The 18,785-nt window shown below is 34.8% G+C and overlaps 2 protein-coding genes across 2 annotated transcripts in view; both read right to left on the reverse strand.

The window, feature by feature from the left end:
* Positions 1–2,526, reverse strand: part of LOC150098518 (FGGY carbohydrate kinase domain-containing protein) — a 204,169-nt gene extending 201,643 nt beyond the window's left edge. Inside the window, exon 1 of the mRNA XM_090405821.1 lies at positions 2,445–2,526. Coding sequence (XP_090261947.1) covers positions 2,445–2,487 — 43 coding nt within the window. The 5' untranslated portion in view covers positions 2,488–2,526. The remainder of the gene's footprint in view (positions 1–2,444) is intronic.
* A 7,883-nt stretch (positions 2,527–10,409) lies between these two features.
* Positions 10,410–11,558, reverse strand: LOC150098519 (cyclic GMP-AMP synthase-like receptor). Its single transcript, XM_090405259.1, has one exon. It carries the CDS (start codon positions 11,556–11,558, stop codon positions 10,410–10,412), a length of 1,149 nt encoding a protein of 382 aa, XP_090261385.1.
* Positions 11,559–18,785: the final 7,227 nt, after the last annotated feature.

Raw genomic sequence — 18,785 nt, forward strand, 5'->3', positions numbered from 1 at the left:
GCCACAACAGAAGTATTTAAATTATTAAAGAGGTTTTATAGGATTGATACTGAAGACTTTTCAGTATATGGCAAGAAGGGAGAGAAAACAGGGGATCACCAGTGGAAGTGTATAAGAGGTGTAGTTAGCAAGGGTGTTTGGACTGTCTTTTTTCTTGGAAGGTGGTGAATGGGTAGGTTGAGAATAGAAATTAATAATAGTATTAATTTCAATTATCCTTGATTAAACAATAGTTTTCAATATTTAAAAAAAAATCCAAATTTTACTGACCTTTTACTTCTGTGACTTGCTGTCAATTCGTCTGATGTTCTTGTATTAGTCAACATTTCTGCAATACCACTAAGTTCATTGTGCACATTTTCAAGAATTTCAAATGATCACAATAAAGATAAATAATGATAATTATTTTATGGCCAGCTTATGCCTGCTGGAATGCTTTATAAGTGATTATTTCTTTATTTGATATAAAAACTTTCTTCTAGTTTCTTTAGAATGGTGAATAATTGAGCATCTACTTAGTAGCTTTATATGGTGATGATGCAACTGACTTATAAACTATTATCATCTCTGATGGGTGCCAAAATAAAGATCACATTGCATTCATTTACATGCATACTGATCTTGATTTATCTATTCCAAATACAATGCTCATTGCATTATGATTGCTTTACCACACATATATATGATACATTTCTTCTACAAATTGCACTTGACGAATTACATACTGTATTATCTCCTGTATTCAAAGCCGTTCCATGGGTTTGAACTGCCTGGGTACAAAATTTTTGTGTCCCCTCCCTTCCATTAAAAATTAAAAGATCCCGAAGTACAATAAATTATTCATTTTTTGTTTAGTGTTAATTACTTTACATTTTTGTATATTTATATTATCATTCTTATTATTTATTGTATGCAGCTATTCCCTATTTTTTATGAACGTGTTCGATTATACCGCCCGGGTTCATTGCACCCCAGTACGAAACAGACCTGCTTGTATTATATAATACTACTGATATAAACTGTGAATTAAGCATATATTGCTGATTGCCTTCCCTACTTATGACTGACCAACTGAAGTATTTTAAATATCCAATGGTGCAAACAACTAAACTTTCTTAAAGAAAATATCTTTTTTCTATTGTGTTGCTTAAACTGAAAGGTATATCAAACATCCACCAGTAGAGCGACACATTTGACAAAATTTTATATGCTGAGAACTGCATACACACATACTAGCCACTGAATTAGAAACCTTTATGATGTACGTAAGCATCACTTACATAGCATATAAGCAAAATGCTTGGTCATGCATCATCACGTGACCTAGGCCACTATTTAAGAATGCTGCTGGCAGTAATCTTCTAGTGTTCATCACAATGGGAAAAACAAATAATCGTTTGGGGTTCGAGAAATGGTTTATTGTGGGTCCCCATTTGGCTGGAGCCACCAGTAGAGGTGGCTAGTTTCTCAAAAGGTGAGATATGCCGGCTGTTTAATCAGTGAAAAAATAACCTACATTGCTAGTCTAAGAGACATAACCGTAGTCATAAGAAAGTTTATCAGAAAGGAGATCACCGTCATCTGAGAAGGCTCGTACAAGCAGAACTTGTTGTATGCAGCAACTGAACGAAGCATTTAAAGAAGGCTGTTTCCGACTCATATCTCACTAATTATGCGCATGGAACTGAAAAGGATCGGTATTGGCAATCGCATGCCTATACGGAAATATGGTATTAAATAAAAGTTTCTGATTCCATGGCTGGTTATGTTTTTTTTTTTTTTTTTTTTTTTTTTTCCCTATGCAGATAATGAATGAAATATTTATCCTAACTGTAAAGAACAGAAATAGGAATAAATATTTTATCCATAACACATAAATACGTTTTTGTAAATACTCTTTTTCTCACACGAACACATTCCATAATACTGTATATGAATTTCCATTATATTTTACCAGTAATTATAATTATTATTACGTGCACCTGCAAGGCCCAATCACGTAGGGGCACTCTAATCCGCTCCGCTGCAAATATCTCGCTGTCTCCCCTATCATCTAATTCTTTAATCAAAAACAGTATTTTTGTCTATAAATTGAGTGTACTTAAACAAGTTTTTTTCCACAAAAATAACTCAAAAACATTTTGCTTTATATACATTGAATTATATCTTTTAAAAAATGGCAAATGAAATTCCTATGATAAGCAAGCTTTAGAAAGGCATCCACTTTTGGTGTGATTCTACAAGGCAGTACATTATTGCCGTAATTACGTCCTACATCAAAGCGATTCCTAGATGATAAAAAACTTCTTAATTTCAACATATAGCTATATGCGAAAATCATGCAAAATCTTGTTAATGCTCGGAGTGTCCAAAATATGGAGTAAAGGCGTATCAATTTTCTATAACATATATTACCAAAAATTAGAAAAACATTAAATTCCTACAATAAAAATGCATAGTTTCTGCCTTTTGTTTATCACGATTCATTATTATTGCGCATTCACAGGATGCTCAAGAAAAATAAGCGATATATCGTATCATCGGTTCATGTTTTTGCGGCTAGAGATATACTTCATTTAATAAGATAACAACTGACCAGATGTATTTAATTTATTCCTACAAACATTATAGATCTAACGATCGCAGAATGCAATTCAATTCTAAATGCAAATATAATATTTTTAAAAAAAGAACTCAACTTGCATGACGAAATGAAATTCACGTGTTTGAAGCGGGTGAAAGGGTAATCACACACTCACATGTGTTTACATTTTTGAAGGACACTCCATCGTTAATGGCACCGTCTACAAGTTGCGAAAACATTCCTAATAATAAGAATTGAGATAATTTAAAAAAATGAAATTAATGAATAGAAGTAAAATCTTCACTGATTTCTCCATTCAGATAAAGTAAACAAATTTCTAGACAACAAACAAAAGCTGCACTACATATATGGCAGTAGTAGTGTCTTAGGAGGAGAATTAATTACTTTTGAAGAGGGTGAGATGTATTTATTATTATTATTATTTCGTGACACATCCAGGGAGTCCAAAGACTCATCGAGGGAAAATTTTTATATTGCAGAGGCAGGAACTGCACCCAAGTCGCCCGCGTGGCAGGCCAGCATTCTACAACTGAACCACCGATGCTACAATTTATTTTTGATCTATTTGGTGAGGTAGAGTAGAATGTCCTTTCACGATGAGTCCCTGGACACCCTGGAGGTGAATGTAATAATAATAATAATAATAACAATCAGTGATTTTTTTCTCGCGGCACGCGACGATACGCAGTACCGGCACCTTTTATCTTAAGTTTTTAAAACTTTGCGATTTATTGACACCAAAATGTATTATAAATATTCCGGTAGATGGTACTGTGTTCACGAATTGAATTTTCAGTTTTGATTACTCATAAGTTGGTGCCCTGCTTTCCTGTTTCATAGGTTGGTACAAAACCGGAAACAGGAAGTTGTATTCACTTCCGATTGCTTCCAATATTCAGTTTATCAGTTCTATATTCACTTTGCAACAGGCAGGCGTTAACGTGAGTTTTGAATTAATATAAGTTAAATCAGTGCAATCATTGTGCTAAATGAGTAAAATAAGTAGTTAATTTATGCCAATGAGTAAAAAAAAAGAAGGCTAAAGAAGCAGAAATTGTTGAATCTACTTGTGATTCTGTGAAATAGAAAACTAGCACCGAGATGATGATGATGATGATGAAGGAGACTGAAGGAGATGATGCTGAATTGCCTAAATGTGCTAAGATTTTAGATTCCAGGTATTGGTCAGAAAATCCTGGGAAGCATCTGACATTTGGTTAAGCTGAAATTAAAAAGTCAGCACGCAAATTTCGCTTAAATGAAAGAGAAGCAGTCCGTGGTTTCCGTGAATATCTTCAAGAAAATAAAATCCGTGACATACTACTTCCTCTCAAGCACACTTTGGGCACAACGGCAATATCTTCCAGTGAATGTGTAAGGGGTTTCTCTCAGATGACTCTTATGGTAACTTCATCTAGGTCTTCTCTGCTGCACTGATGTTCATCAGGATAGTAGGACCTACTCTCACTCAGTTTAACCTTAGCAAATTAGGTTCTTAGGTTCTGCAGCTGATACCAAAAGCAAGAAGCGATCTAGAGACGAGGGGGGTATATGGGAGGATATGGGGATGGATATAGGGTTAGTGAGATGGATAGGAGGGTGGTTGAAGGAGAGATATCAGAGAGTAGTTTATTCAGGAGTAGAGTTCAAAAGACGACCTCTGACTACTGGTGTGCCGCAGGGTTCTGTTCTTGGACCACTACTATTTAATTTGTTTATTAACGATATAGCAAAGGATCTGAGAGGAACTGATCATTTGTTTGTCGATGATGAAAAGTTGGGTAGAGCAATAGTGGGTGCACAGGATGTCAAAATTTTGCAGGATGATTTGAATAGATTGGAGGACTGGGCTAAGGAAAATGGATGCCAATTTAATGTGGCAAAATGTAAGGTTATGCATTTTGGGGTGAAAAGATTAGCAGCAGTATATCACATTGGTGGAACCATACTCCAGGAGATTGATGAGGCCAGGGATTTGGGGGTGTTGGTGGATAGGCAGTTGAAGTTTAGGGGACACATTGCAAAAGTGGCTAAATCAGCTGATCAAATCACTTGGTTACTGAATAATACTTTGACGAACAGAGACAAGCAAGTTATTGTTCCTCTGCATCGAGATTTGATAAGACCCCATCTTGACTACTGTGCCCAGATTTGGGAACCAGGGTTTCTTCTTGATAGAGAACGGATCCAGAAGTGGGTGACCAAGATGATAGCAGGTATATGGAATGAACCTTATGAGAACCGGTTGAAGATTTGTGGGTTGCAAAAATTGGTTGATAGGCGGAAAAGTGGTGATATGATCGAGACATTCAAATTACTGAAGGGTTTCTATAAGATTAATTCAGAGAATATTTTTGAGAACAGGACTGGTGGTGGGAGGACTAGGGCCATCCATGGAAACTGGGCAAGATTCTGGTTACCAAGGGTGTTAGAGATAGGTTATTTACTTGGAGAGCGGTGAATGAGTGGAATATGCCGCCACAGTTTGTTGTGGGTGCTATGACTGTGAATGACTTCAAGGAAAAGTATGATATATACTGTGTGAATGTTGAATAGTTGTTCTTGGCATCATGTTTAGTGCCTCCCTTGAAGAGTCTAAGGACTCCTCGGAGTTGCCCCTAATAATATTAATAATAATAATAATAATAATAATATGTTAAAACTGTGGAAGTTGCTGTAATAACATAATAATAATAATAATTAGCCTGTGTAGCTCAGTGAATGTGGCGTTTGCACACCATGGCTCTTGGCCGCACGAAGGAAGACTTGATTTCGAGTCTAGTCAGCGACTAGAAAAAATTTTTCTAAACCTTTTTGACCGGTTCCCGAGTTAGTCGATCTCTGGCACGGGCAAGCGGGTTTTTCTACCAGAAACTCGGGTTTTTCGTCCCGTAAACTCAAGAAAATCGACCGTAGAACCCACACTATTTCAGACATTAAATATATTGTGTTAGGGTTAGGGACCATGAGATGGCGGCACTTGTTGAGCTATCTCTCTTAACTGTGTGCTGCTTAATTAGTGATAGCCTTGGGCCAGCCATCTCTGATTGGTACCAGTGGAGATTGAACTGTCCACTCAGTCTCCAAAAGTTAGATAGGGCTAAAAACTCCCTCATCTACTCCCTATATATACGGGAATAAAAAGGCGTTAGATGATGATGATTTTGATATTGCAAATTTTCTAAATTTTAGTCCACCTACTGAGCTAATATGCTGTAGGATTATGACCTTTTAGGCATGAAGATTTCTCGAAAAAAAATAAAATTAATATATATATATATATAGCCCATGTAACTCAGTGAAAGTTGTGTTTGCACTCCTCAGCGCTAAATTGCATGAAGGAAGACTTTGAGTTCAAGTCTAGTCGCTTACTACAGGAACTCTTACTAAGCTTTTTTCGACCGGATCTCAAGTTAGTCGATCTCTGACACGGGCAAGAGGATTTTTCCCTCTCTCGAAAACTCTGTTTTTTTTTTCCCGTAAACTCAAAAAATTCGACTGTAAAACCCACATCATTTCAGACATGAAAATATTGTGTTAGGGTTAGGGAGAACGAGGTGGCGGCACTTGGTAGTCACCTTTTTCACTGCGTACCGATTAATTAGCGATAGTTATGAGCCAACTATTTCTGATTGACTACCAGTGGAGATTGAACTGCCCACTCAATCTCCAAAGTTAGGTAGGGCTTAAACAGCCTCTCCTACTCCCTATAAGGGAATAAAAAGGTGTGAGCTTATTTTTTTTTCCTGAAAAATATATGTGACAGTCTTAATTTTGAGGAAACTTTCTTCTCCTCATCTGTATAAAGTTTTTTTGTGAAAGTTATGGTTCCAAAAGCTGTTTTAAAGCAATCGAGAAAAGTATAGAACCATCCTTACCGATATTTCTTCTAGAGCCCACTTCATCTGTTCTGTTGATCCAATGTATGGTTCAAGAACTCTTCCATAAATTTCACAATTGAACCTTCACACTAAAATATAGCCTGTGTGAGCTTTTGTCCCAACCTCCATAGTCCGAATGCGAGTTCCTTTTATTCACAAACAGGACTAATAGATATATTGGACGAACCAAACACCATACTTTGAAGAAAAAAAACAAAAAAAAAAACAACAACTACCAGACAGTACATTTGTTAAGCATGTACGCTCTCAACAATATGATTAATATGCATAGCGTTCGAGAATGTGACTAATAGCATGATAATAGCTCCACAGAAATATATTCCTAGCAACTACACATAGAAATATATACCTATTGTAATAATATCTACTATCCTTTAATTTATTTATTTATTATTATTTAATTATTAAACATCGGAGAGCGCCTTTGTAATGCTTTTTCTTAACAATCGTAATACCGAGTTTAACGTTGTTGCTTGAGCTAGTTCTTCATGAGAAAACTTGTAAATAATCTTAATCCTCTAATCTAAAGTTTTACTCCCAACTCTTTTTCTCTCAAGACCGTAAGTAAGCTGTTTCACGTGCTCGAAGTGTAGACCTAGGATTTGTTCTGGAACCAATTCCTTAGTCTACCTTGCTGTATTTCTCTTGTATTGAGCCTTACTTCTTTTTTTTTTTTCGACTGTGCCATTAAGGACCGAGTAAAAGAATTGTTTTTCTTTGCTTTACATGCAAGAGAAACATACAGCTAAGAACGAAAAATATCTTTTAAATGAACTCTAATTCAAGCAACTCCTAATTCTTAATATCAGTCAGTCGTGGCTATTTCTATTCTCAGGACAAACAGATTCTATATTTTTATGAGACAGTGCATTGGAAAGACAAGATTAGGCAAGCTATTAACAAACCAAACATGTTTTTTCATTCAAAGGCAAAGTAAATACAAAAGTTAAACTGCACATATCAGGTATCTGGTTCTGACTAACTAGATAACAGTGGAGCCTGTGGAGCTCAGTGGATGTGGCGTTTGCATACCACGACGCTTGGCCGCACGAAGGAAGACTTGGTTTCAAGTCTAGTCAGCGACTAGAGGAAATTTTTCTAAGCCCTTTTTTCGACCGGTTCCCGAGTTAGTCGATCTCTGGCACGGGCAAGCGGATTTTTTCTACCGGAAACTCCGGTTTTTCGTCCCGTAAACTCAAGAAAATCGACCGTAGACCCCACACTATTTCAGACATTAAATATATTGTGTTAGGGTTAGGGACCATGAGATGGCGGCACCTGTTGAGCTATCTTTCTTCACTGTGTGCTGCTTAATTAGTGATAGCCTTGAGCCAGCTATCTCTGATTGGTACCAGTGGAGATTGAACTGTCCACTCAGTCTCCAAAAAGTTAGATGGAGCTAAAAACAGCCTCGCCTACTCCCTGTATATATGGGAATAAAAAGGCGTTAGCTGATTTTTTTTTAACAATGGAGACAATACAAATCACGTGTCTAATTCTCCACATGATCATATAAGCATTTTCGCTTAAGCTTTAAGACAAAGACAATATATATTCACATAACTTTTCAGACACTTGGATAGACTTAAACACACTTTAACTCAACTCAAGCTATAAACAGAAAGAGGCATAACTTAATCCACATTCAATTTTTTTCATTACACTACATTAGCAATTTCCTTAGAACGCTATATATAGTACTCATTAACATTCAAACAGAAGTACGGCTTTCTGACTTCTATAATACTTTCTATGTTAATGGACAATAGAACCAACATTCGTCGTTTAAATTTGTCTAGGATATTTACATAAATCTTTATTATTATTATTATTATTATTATTCCTGACACCTCCAAGGAGTCTGAAGACTCATCGCGGGAGGACACCTACAACTGTCTCAACTGATACGACTGTCTCAACCACTACACCGAACCTCTACTACGAATCATCTCCATCAACGCCATCTACCGCCCACCTCCACCACAACTAGTATTCTATGTCTGTAAATTGTGTGTGTTCTGAAGGGCCAATTTGTCTGTATGCGGGATGAAAAACCCGAGTTTCCGGAAGAAAAAACCCCACTACCTTCTTACTTACTATCTTGCCAGCTTATTATATATAGTCCTAGATTCGAAGGTATACGGGCACATTCCGCTTCTTCCGAAAAATTTCCGATCGGGCTCCAGGTTACGGCAACAATACTGCAGCACGCACGTAAATCATCGAAGAATCCTACGGTTCGACATCTTGAAAGGACCGTTTCAGATGCTATCTAACTTCTCACCTTCGTCAGAACTCTTGATCGCTGAATACGACTCTCCCCGTCCTCTTTCATCTCACTCTCCCGACCTTGGTGCTTCATCAAATTAAGTTTCCTAGCTTCACTGGAGAGTTTTTCTCCGCCACCCCCGCTATCGCTGGGTTTTGGCGAGAAAACTCGTAATCTGGTGACCTTGTCGTTAGCCTTAGGTCTACTTGTCTAATCCTAAATTCTGTCTGAGGTTATTTATTTATTTATTTATTTGCAGCTATAGATGCAGTGGATACAATGACACTAAAAAGGTTCGATTACAGATGGCTTGAGTTGAACTTTTGAGAGTAAAATTGCTATCAACCCAACCAATGTTCCGTATCTGTCAGTCTCTACATGGAAGTTCATTTTGAACTATTCTCAACCCACTCCCTTCCCCCTGAAGGGGAAAAAAAAACACCTCCGACACGGCGTAATTATTTAGTTGAAACTTTTAAGTAATGAATCCACACAACTCTTTCAAATAAACGCTTTTAATAAAAGAGAAATTTTAACATAAACAAAGATTTATCAAACGTTTTAATTTATATTAATAATATTTCAGGAAAAAATAAAAACGATTTTTGTGTACTGTTCATGTCATTAAACTTATAAAAAATTACTAGCAAAAATCAGCAGAAAAATAATTTTGTGCTTTTATTTACATGAATCGTTATGATTACTAAGGAAATAATATGCTAAATAAATACACTTGTAGATGAAAAATAATGTTTAAAAAAAATTAAAATGTCCTACATTACTGTGAGTATCGCCTTTTGCAAACACAAACCTAGAATTTCAGACGAGTAATTTACAAATTATGAGAGTGTTACTTGTATTTTTTATTTACTTGCGTATGCATGAAATAATACATAAACAGCGATCCGAGCGCCACAGCATCGAACATCTAATTTTTCCTTCCAGTTTTCGAATAAGTAATATCATATTAATTCAACTTTCAAAATAAACGCTTAAAAGGTGCTTGATATGTTAAACACTTAAAGGAATATCACCAGTGACTGTTAACTTCTGTCCTATATAGTAAATCGGAACTAATTTATTGACTTCTGTTTACTTTTTTTGCTTTGAAACAAATATGTCATATTTTAGTAAGACATAATTAATAAATAATATTATTAATGTTATTAATATTATTTATAATATTATATTATTTATTAATATTATTAATAATGAAATTATTATTTAATTATTAAATGATATATAACAATTAAATAATAATAAATAAATAAATAATATGCATTATAATAACTTCATGACACAACATAAAATAAATAACTTATTTATTTTTCAATCATAAATGATTGTATCACAATTATTCCCATTTATAACAATTCCCTACTTTTTATAAACATACGATATATATATATTTTTTTTTTGTCAAAGTTATAAAAGTTTAGATTTGCTCACTTCATCGCTATATTTCGTCGGCAACGTTTAGGCTTATTCTTTCTCAGATTGTTTTACAACACTATCGAGAAATGAAAAATTCGTTGAAAAGTTGCACACAAAGTTCGTCCACCCATCGAAACAACTAATCCACAAACACTCTATTCTGTTTTAAATCCCTCTTATTGCGAACAGTGTGAGACAACTATTTCTTACACAAGAACAGTTTCACATTTGCTGGCGACAACTGAATTATCTCCAGTATTTTTTTTAAACGGATGTGGACCATTTCGGCTTCTTCTGGTCTCATTTTGTACATCATGTTAAAGTGTGGATAGAAAAAGTTATTCAACCGACGTGCTCGTGCACATTCCATAAGTTTTTGTACCATAAGCAAAAAACACTCCGCCATATTTTTTTCGCTAAAGAACTCGGGATCAGGATGATCCTTAATAAGCCAAAAAGCAACAGTCTTCACAAAATATGAAGGAATACATTTCCAGTGTTCGTTTTCCTTTAATAATTTAACCAGTTTAACAACTGGCTTCAATGCCATCCTTCTTGTGACCAGATATTTTTCTGCGTATGGACAGTGGAGTCGCCATAACCGAGAAATGTCTTCAGCAGGTGGACAGTAAACACTTCCATCATTTGGAAACGTTTTAGGCACCAAAATCCAATACTCTGTGATCTCCTTTCCTAAAACATGATCCCATCGTTGAACTCTTTTCAAGTATTGTTTCCCAGAGAATTCGAAAACCGGCACTAAGTCCACGCTGATTTCGACCTCATTCTTTGTTTTGACCAGTAATGTCCTCGCTGGACCACTGCTAGTCTTTACAATCTTCTCAATCTCTGGAAAATCGCTAAAGATGATTTTATCTAGCAGTCCTTGCATCCAACTCAACACTTTGGTACACAAGAAATAATTTTCGGCATCGAAGAACTTTTGAAGTCCCCAGTAATCGCGAAGAAGGATGTTTCCATTGAGTAGTTCTTTGATTGGCCTGTTTAGCTTTAAGAAAGCATACGGAATTGGAGAATCTATTTCTGTTATATTAACGACATCTGATTTGCTAAATGGAAGTCGGAAAACGAAGTTAAAATCAAATTCGGTAGCTTCAGCAACTCGAAGCCTTTCAAAGTAGCTTCCAGTTCCGTCAATTCTGCAAAAGAGGGTGTTAAACAATCGGTCTTTTTTCATTTCATTTTTAACACGTTGCAACAAGTTCATAATAAGAGCACAGTTCATTTTCGCTTCGTTTTTCTCTAATTTCACTTGATGAGCTAGAATATCTTTCAGATAATGTTGCAGTCTTCTTTTAGAAGGTTGTTTGGTGACTTTGTTTGGCATTTCTCCTCAGACAAAGTTAATAATTAATACAAAAACTGAAGTACACAACACCAACCGTCAACTTGATAACACAAGCACTTTTTGTCACATCGAATGCCAGTCGCATCTATTTATCATTGATTGAAATTAAAACCCATCCTCAATATTAACACTGAAACTCATTAAACGAAAGGATTGAAAAAAAAAAAAATGAAACTGAAATTCAAACTGCAGTTTCGATTATCGCTATCCTATTTTTTTTTCTTTTCTAAAACTGCAGAATCAAAATCAGTATTAATTATTATTAAACTGCTTCGATGTAATCTAGTATCTATACTCAATAAAAATTTCGTGTATAAATTAAATACATAAAAATAAAAGTTGTTTAAATATATTATAACGCATCATCAGTTTCCACCTTTCCTCTGGACGAAGCCCATTATTATCTAATTAACCTTTTAACCAAAGTTGATTAACCATTGGATATTTAGCTGTAACCATGGACGAGATTTATTCTTTAGCTTTATATTTCTATCAATATCGATAAGTTTGAAAAGTAATAAGTTTCAAAGGTATTCAAATATGTGAGCCTGTGTAGCTGTCAGATTATTGTACATATTTATCTTATTAAGCACACAGGCTTGATAAGATACTTTTCAAACTTAATACTAACGAAAATATAAAAATAAATACTAATAAAAATCAAACAGTGTTTGGCGAAGTACCGACTAGTTCGCTCACGGAAATAAATTACATCTCTCCCACTCTTTAAGTTCCTTAGTACCTTCGAGAGTTTTTGCTCTCTTAGATTTCTTCTAGAATTTTACTCCCGCTGAGGGAGGGGGGTTGGATTTCGGGGGTTTGCCTGAGAGAGATTTTTGAGTCTCTTTGAGACAAAATGGTGTCATGGAGTGTGAGAAGTTAATGATAAGGTGTGGAAAGACAGAAATTTGCTGCGTAAGATCACTTCATCGGAGAAGTATTCATGGTGCGATCGTGGTGATGACAGTGCTCCCGCTACGTCTACCTAAAGTTTTGTATGGGTTGAGACACTGAAGAATAAAGGTAATCTCAATATGTTTAGGTGATAAAAAAAAATAATCGTCTTAGTTTTTCATGAATACAGAATATTACATAAGTCCCCTTCCGTTTTTCTATCCCAATGTCCCGTTTTTATCTCAAGGAAATATGTCAGCCTATTGGTTAAGTATCATTGGTCACAGCAATGACCTAAGCCAATTATTATTAGTAAATCGATTACTTCCTTGTTACAATAATCATTAGGACAAAATTCGTAACTTTTCCGGTTTTAAGTTTAATTTTATCGATCAGCGTACAGCGAATGTAGTGATTTTGTTTGTCTAACGTATACCAAGTAGTCCTGTGCATAGGACTGCTTCATCTAAGTTTCTTTCCTTTTCTTTTTTTCGTTAGAATTTCGTTTTCATTGGCAAAATTATTTTAAATGGTTAATCATTCCTGCCTTAATGCAACTTAATGCAGCTTGTTATTTATGACAAATATAAATACCAAAATTAGGCAAAATTGAGTATGGTATATATGCCAGAATGCCCTCTAGTGTCAATTTTGATAATGCATATTAACTATAAATTAAAATAGGATTACCAAACGCTTTATGGAGAATTTGTATTTCATCTGCGATCAATTTCTTACTTTTTATTTGGAAAATTACCATTTACTGTTTAATATGTAAACTCGATGCTACCTAGCTTCAAGTAATTAGTAATTATTATTATTATTATTATTATTATTAGACACCTCTAGGGAGTCCAAAGACGCATCGAGGGAGGGCACTACTCTACAGTTCTGTCTCCGCCGCTCAATCCACCAATTAACCGCAACTATACCAACGCCATCTACCGACGACCACCACTATATAAAATAATAATAATAATAACTTTGAAATGTAGAAAAAAAAAAAGCTTACTCGTTTTATTTGTATTAAGTTCGAGTTAAGTGACACATTCATGTCAAAACGTATGTTGTTCTTTGATTATAGTTTCGAAAGGAAACCGATATCCTTAGGAACTTCTCATGAAAAACTGAAGATTAGTTTTATTTGGAGTTTCGCTTTATAATTCTGAACGTTAGCTGAAGCTTAAGTGCACAGGAAATTATTTGGATTATTTTATAGCAGCACAGCAACAAAAAATTGTGCCCTTGATAACTAATTTTCCGAATTCTCTCGTAAAGTTTCGATCCACTGATCGCTTTAAAAGGTTAGTTAGGGATAAAGGAGCTCCGCCTACTCCTTTGTACAAATAAAAAAAGACTTAAAAGATTTATTTATATTTTAATGTTATTATTATTATTATTTATGAAATGCCGGTTCCCGTTGAGAAAGAACCTTTCCATCCATTACACGTAGTTTGGTATGTCACATTATCTTTAATTATTGGCACTAAGAAGGAGCCAACACAGTGATAATATTTGTGTAATACGATTTGTATATTTAAAGGCCCAAATAAAGGATTCTGTTGACCTTTCCTCCATTAGCACTATATATCAAGTATTTCGTGTTTGTCAAATCAATGTGCACTGGAAGACTGATGTAGTTTGGTAAAAATTAAAAACCATCTTATGTTTGTCGACTGATTCCATCTGGGTTGAATTTCTACTAACCGTTTACATGCGGAAATATTTACCCAAGTGAATCTGTTTTTTTTTTTTTTTTTTCAGATATGTTTATGAATCGTGAAAATGCATTTTTCAGCAAATATAAATCAGGTGAACACAGTGAAATTATTATTATTATTTTTTCATGTTGATTAATTCTTAACAGTAGCGCACTCAGGATTTAATCTTCGGGGGCGGGGGGGGGGGAAGAGTTAAGTAGACTATTTGAGAATACACACTACGCATCGTCGCTTATGACCTATGACTGAGCATCTGCAATTATCTCTAATTCATAAGTAGTAAAGAAGTAGAAGACACGACACAACATAAATTAAAAAAGAAAATAATTAATTAGGAAAAGATTTTTGTAAAATTTTCTAGTGTTTTTTCCCTTTTCCTTTGGGAATAGGGCCATTGGTCCTCCCCAACTAATTCTTAATATGATTTCAATGGTTGTATAATTTTTATAGCAATTTTCGTCGTATTTTATTTTTAATGCAACAAATCATGGCTATTGATTCATGAAAGTGTTTTTTTTTTTTTTTTTTTTAGTGCGAAGATAATTAACATTTTACACGAAACTGAAAACTAAACGAAATAGCTTGCAGCAATAGATAATGTGTGGGATTTTGATATCAAATAAATAAATAAATAAATAAAAACATGTGGTGATTACTAATGCCGAAACTACAGCTTTCTCTTTCGTTTTGGTGTTGTTAGTGTCAGTTTCATGAATTTAAGGAGAGAATTAAGAATTGTGGGTGATATTTAGAAATAAGCAATCATGACGTTATGTGCTTGGAAATTTCTGGGGACCATGTCTCTCTCTGTAATATCACAGTGTTTTGGTTTGCCTATGGAATTGTGGGTGATGTTTTTGAGATAAGATATCATGGAATTTTCCCAGGGTGACACACATCCGACATTGTCATCATGTTTTGTCTATAGATGGCTGTACTAATTTTCCAATATATTTTGGGGTATTTTTTTCCTGTGAAAGGGTGTGAATTCTTAGAGTAGAGTTGTGATGGCGGCAGTGATTAGGCTTTTCTGAATAATTTAATTATATGCTGGTGTCCCTCAAACACACTTTTTTTTCATACCTGTTACATATTTTATTCTTTATTCATATTCGAATTCATACTTTATCATAATTCATCCGAATATTTTGATTTGTCTAAATTTAAGATCTTAAAGTTCAATAAATAAATAAATAAAGTGTGTGTGAATTCACTGTGATTTCAAAAGTGATCTTACTTAAATATGCATAACACATCAACGAAACCGTTTCTTCATTTAAGTTTACACATTTTATTTCACAGATATTATTTACAATGTAATATGCAGAAATAGGAATTTACAGATATCACCAATGCATGTGGTGTTTTTCTTGTCATAACATTTCTTTGATGAGACATGTGCTATTGGGTGATTTTGATACTGCTTCCCCTACGACAATAGACAGTTCAAAATACATAAGTATAAATAGTACTGCTATCATAACAAACATCTGCCACCTTTGCGATGGTTCTTCATTTTCACCTGCAAAGAAAAAAGTTTATTGTTAATGATGGAAAAGTTAGAAGATTGCTATAATCCTAATACAGTAGTTAGTTCTGGAAGTATTACAGCTTTACAGAAACATAAAAATTTGCCACATGAAACCGTGAAAAGTTGGTCAGCAACACAGCCTACTTATGTGACACATAAATCCATTAGAAGAAAGTTTAAACGCAATCAAATTAAAGTCCCGACACTTTTACACACTTTTCAATGTGATTTGGCAGATAAGTCATCCCATGCAAAAGAGAATGGGAGCGTGTGTGTCCTTCTTGTATGCATTGATTGTTATTCCCGATTTGTTTGGGTTCGAACACTGCAGAAGAAATCAGCAGACGCTGTTGTTAATGCTTTCGAGTGTATTTTTAAAGAGGGAGTGCCATATTACATAAACACTGATCAAAGAAAAGAGTTTTGCAACAAGAAAGTTCGTACAATGTTTAAAAATCATAATATTCATTTTTACACGACCAGGAGTGAAATGAAAGCACCCATTGCAGAAAGATTTATCAGAACATTGAAAACAAAGATCTACAAATGGATGACGTATACTAAAAGTAAAAGTTAGACGAAAGTTTTGCCGACCCTTGTACATACTTATAACCACACAGCACTATCGGTATGGCTCAGTGGTGTGTTGGTAAATTTTTAACAACCGGCTGGCCTTATGAAAAATTTGATTCCTCACGAAGTCCTATTGTATCTTCAGATGTCTTTGTTTCTGCTTCTTCAAATTTTGTCCTTTTAATGTTTAAGAAGTTTCGTTCTATTTCATTTTTTCAACTAAAGGCTATTCGCTTTTTCGACCGCAAAACTCTAACTCTGATTAAAATTATTTTAATAAAAAAAAAAAATCAGCTAACGCCTGTTTGTTCCCATAGCTGGCCCAAGGCTATCACTGATTCATCGGTACGCAGTGAAGAAAGCGGCAAGCTGGCGCCGCCATCTCGTGGTCCCTAACCCTAACACAATATTTTTAATGTCTGAAAATAGTGTGGGTTCGACGGTCGATTTTCTTGAGTTTACGGGAAGACAAACCTGAATTTCAGGGAGAAAAAACCCGGTAGCCCGTGCCAGAGATCGACTCTCTCGGGAACCGGTCGAAAAAAGCCTTAGAAAAATTTCCTCTAGTCGGCGACTAGATTTGAACCACCAAATCCTTTCTTCGTGGGGTCAAGCGCCGTAGAGTGCAAACGCCACTTCTAATCGAAATAAAAACATATATTAAACATTTTCCTGTATTACTTATTATCAAATGAAATCCTGAACAAAAAACACGTAACACTAATATTACCACTCGTAGTCGATCAAATGAACAGAGACTGTAGCCATCGCGACAAATTTTTGTATTTATCGATAGTGCAACAATGTTGCATTTTCAAGAACTTAATGTTGCAAGTTCTTAGAAATTCGCCGAAAAATAAGGCATTATTGTTTATTCAAATATCCAGTTCGGGAGTTTCGATAACGTGTTTGTGTTTTAATGAATACAAACATTGTTTAATAAATAAAATCGTTTCCAAATTCCCGTTCGTAAATTGAGTTTGTATTTTGTGAACTCTCCTTTATGCATTTATTTTTGATAATAATAATAATATATGTCGGTGTTTTTTTATACAATTTCGAAATATTTACGAGAAAAAGTATATACCAGCTTTCATCATCTCCCCTTTCATAAAGAATTTTAATAACCGGTTCGCCCGACTTAAAAACATTAACAATCGGCTCGCTAAATTTGAAAAATTATAACAACTGGCTCACAGGAGCTGGTCCCAACGCACCAGTGGTATGTCACCTTCGGAATTTAACCTTCACAACGAGGATCGTGTTTGGAAATATTTCTACGGAACCCAAGAGGTGACTATCAAACCAAAATTTCAAGTAGGTGATAGTGTGGTTTTAAGTGATGATACCCACAAATTTAGAAAAGGGTATTGGGGTAAATGGACACGAGAATTGTTCACTATTGCTCAGGTTATTAATAGAAACCCTGTAGTATACAGAGTTCGCATTCGGGACGGAGAGATAGTGGAGAGAACTTTCTTTGAACCTCAACAGCAAAAGGGTGATATACCCAATGAACTTCTGGAAGACGTGTATCTAATCGAACAAGTACTTAAATACCGCAAACAGAATGGAAAGCTTCAGTATTTTGTTAAGTGACTCGGTTATCCCTCATCGTATAATTCTTGGGTTCGTAGCGAAGATGTTTTACTTAACCCTTCTCAGTAACGCCAGTATGAAAATGTTTCATACCCAGAGCCGGCGCTAGAGTCTTTGCCACCCCCATGCAATGTCTGTCTAAACGCCCCTGTAACGATCCAGGCGTGTGTGGTTCTTTTACGACAATAAAAATTTAAATTATTTGAAATTTCTTAAATAAATTTTGACAGAACAGCCACACGTTGGTTCGCTAAATGTAACGAACCTGGGGTGTTGAGTAGGCAGGATAATCGTTAAAAACCCGAATATTCAAAAAATTCTCAAGAGTTAAAGCAAATTTTGATAAAGCCACTTCACTTTAATCGTTGAATATGATGATACAGGAATTATAGCCTTCTCACCGACCCGAATCGCTAACAAAATTAAAATGAATTTTAATTAAAGTTAAAATTTATTTGAACTAAAGTTTAAAAAATTCTTGCAATTTACTAAATTCTTAGTAAGTTGTAAAATTTTTTTAATAATTTTTATAAGTGGAACTATCTTTTAGGAAAATAAAAGAAACTCAACATAGATGAGAAAATAAGAAAAGAATTCAGAAATAATAATTAGAACATTTTATTAATATTAATATAAGTATTCAAAAAATAAAATCTTTACAGAATAACAGAAAATTAATATTCACAAAATTAGAAATAATGGTCTTAAAGTCTAATTCCGCACATACATAATTTTCAATAACGCCAAACTAACAAGCCCTTTTTGTGACATACTTGTTCTTAAGTAGGTTTTAATCAATTTCAACTTGGAAAAGGAACGTTCACCGCTCGCTACACTAACAGATTAGGTAAATAGTATTCTTAAAGCAATTCAAAAGTTAGGGAAAGA

Source organism: Typopeltis vanoorti, chromosome 15, assembly GCF_054136105.1.
Source record: "Typopeltis vanoorti isolate ZY-2024b chromosome 15, IOZ_Tvanoo_1.0, whole genome shotgun sequence".
Taxonomy (NCBI): Eukaryota; Metazoa; Arthropoda; class Arachnida; order Uropygi; family Thelyphonidae; genus Typopeltis; species Typopeltis vanoorti.

Coding starts and splice junctions, on each gene's coding strand:
- LOC150098519 (XM_090405259.1), bottom strand. CDS start 11,558: ATGCCAAACAAAGTCACCAAACAACCTTCTAAAAGAAGACTGCAACAT.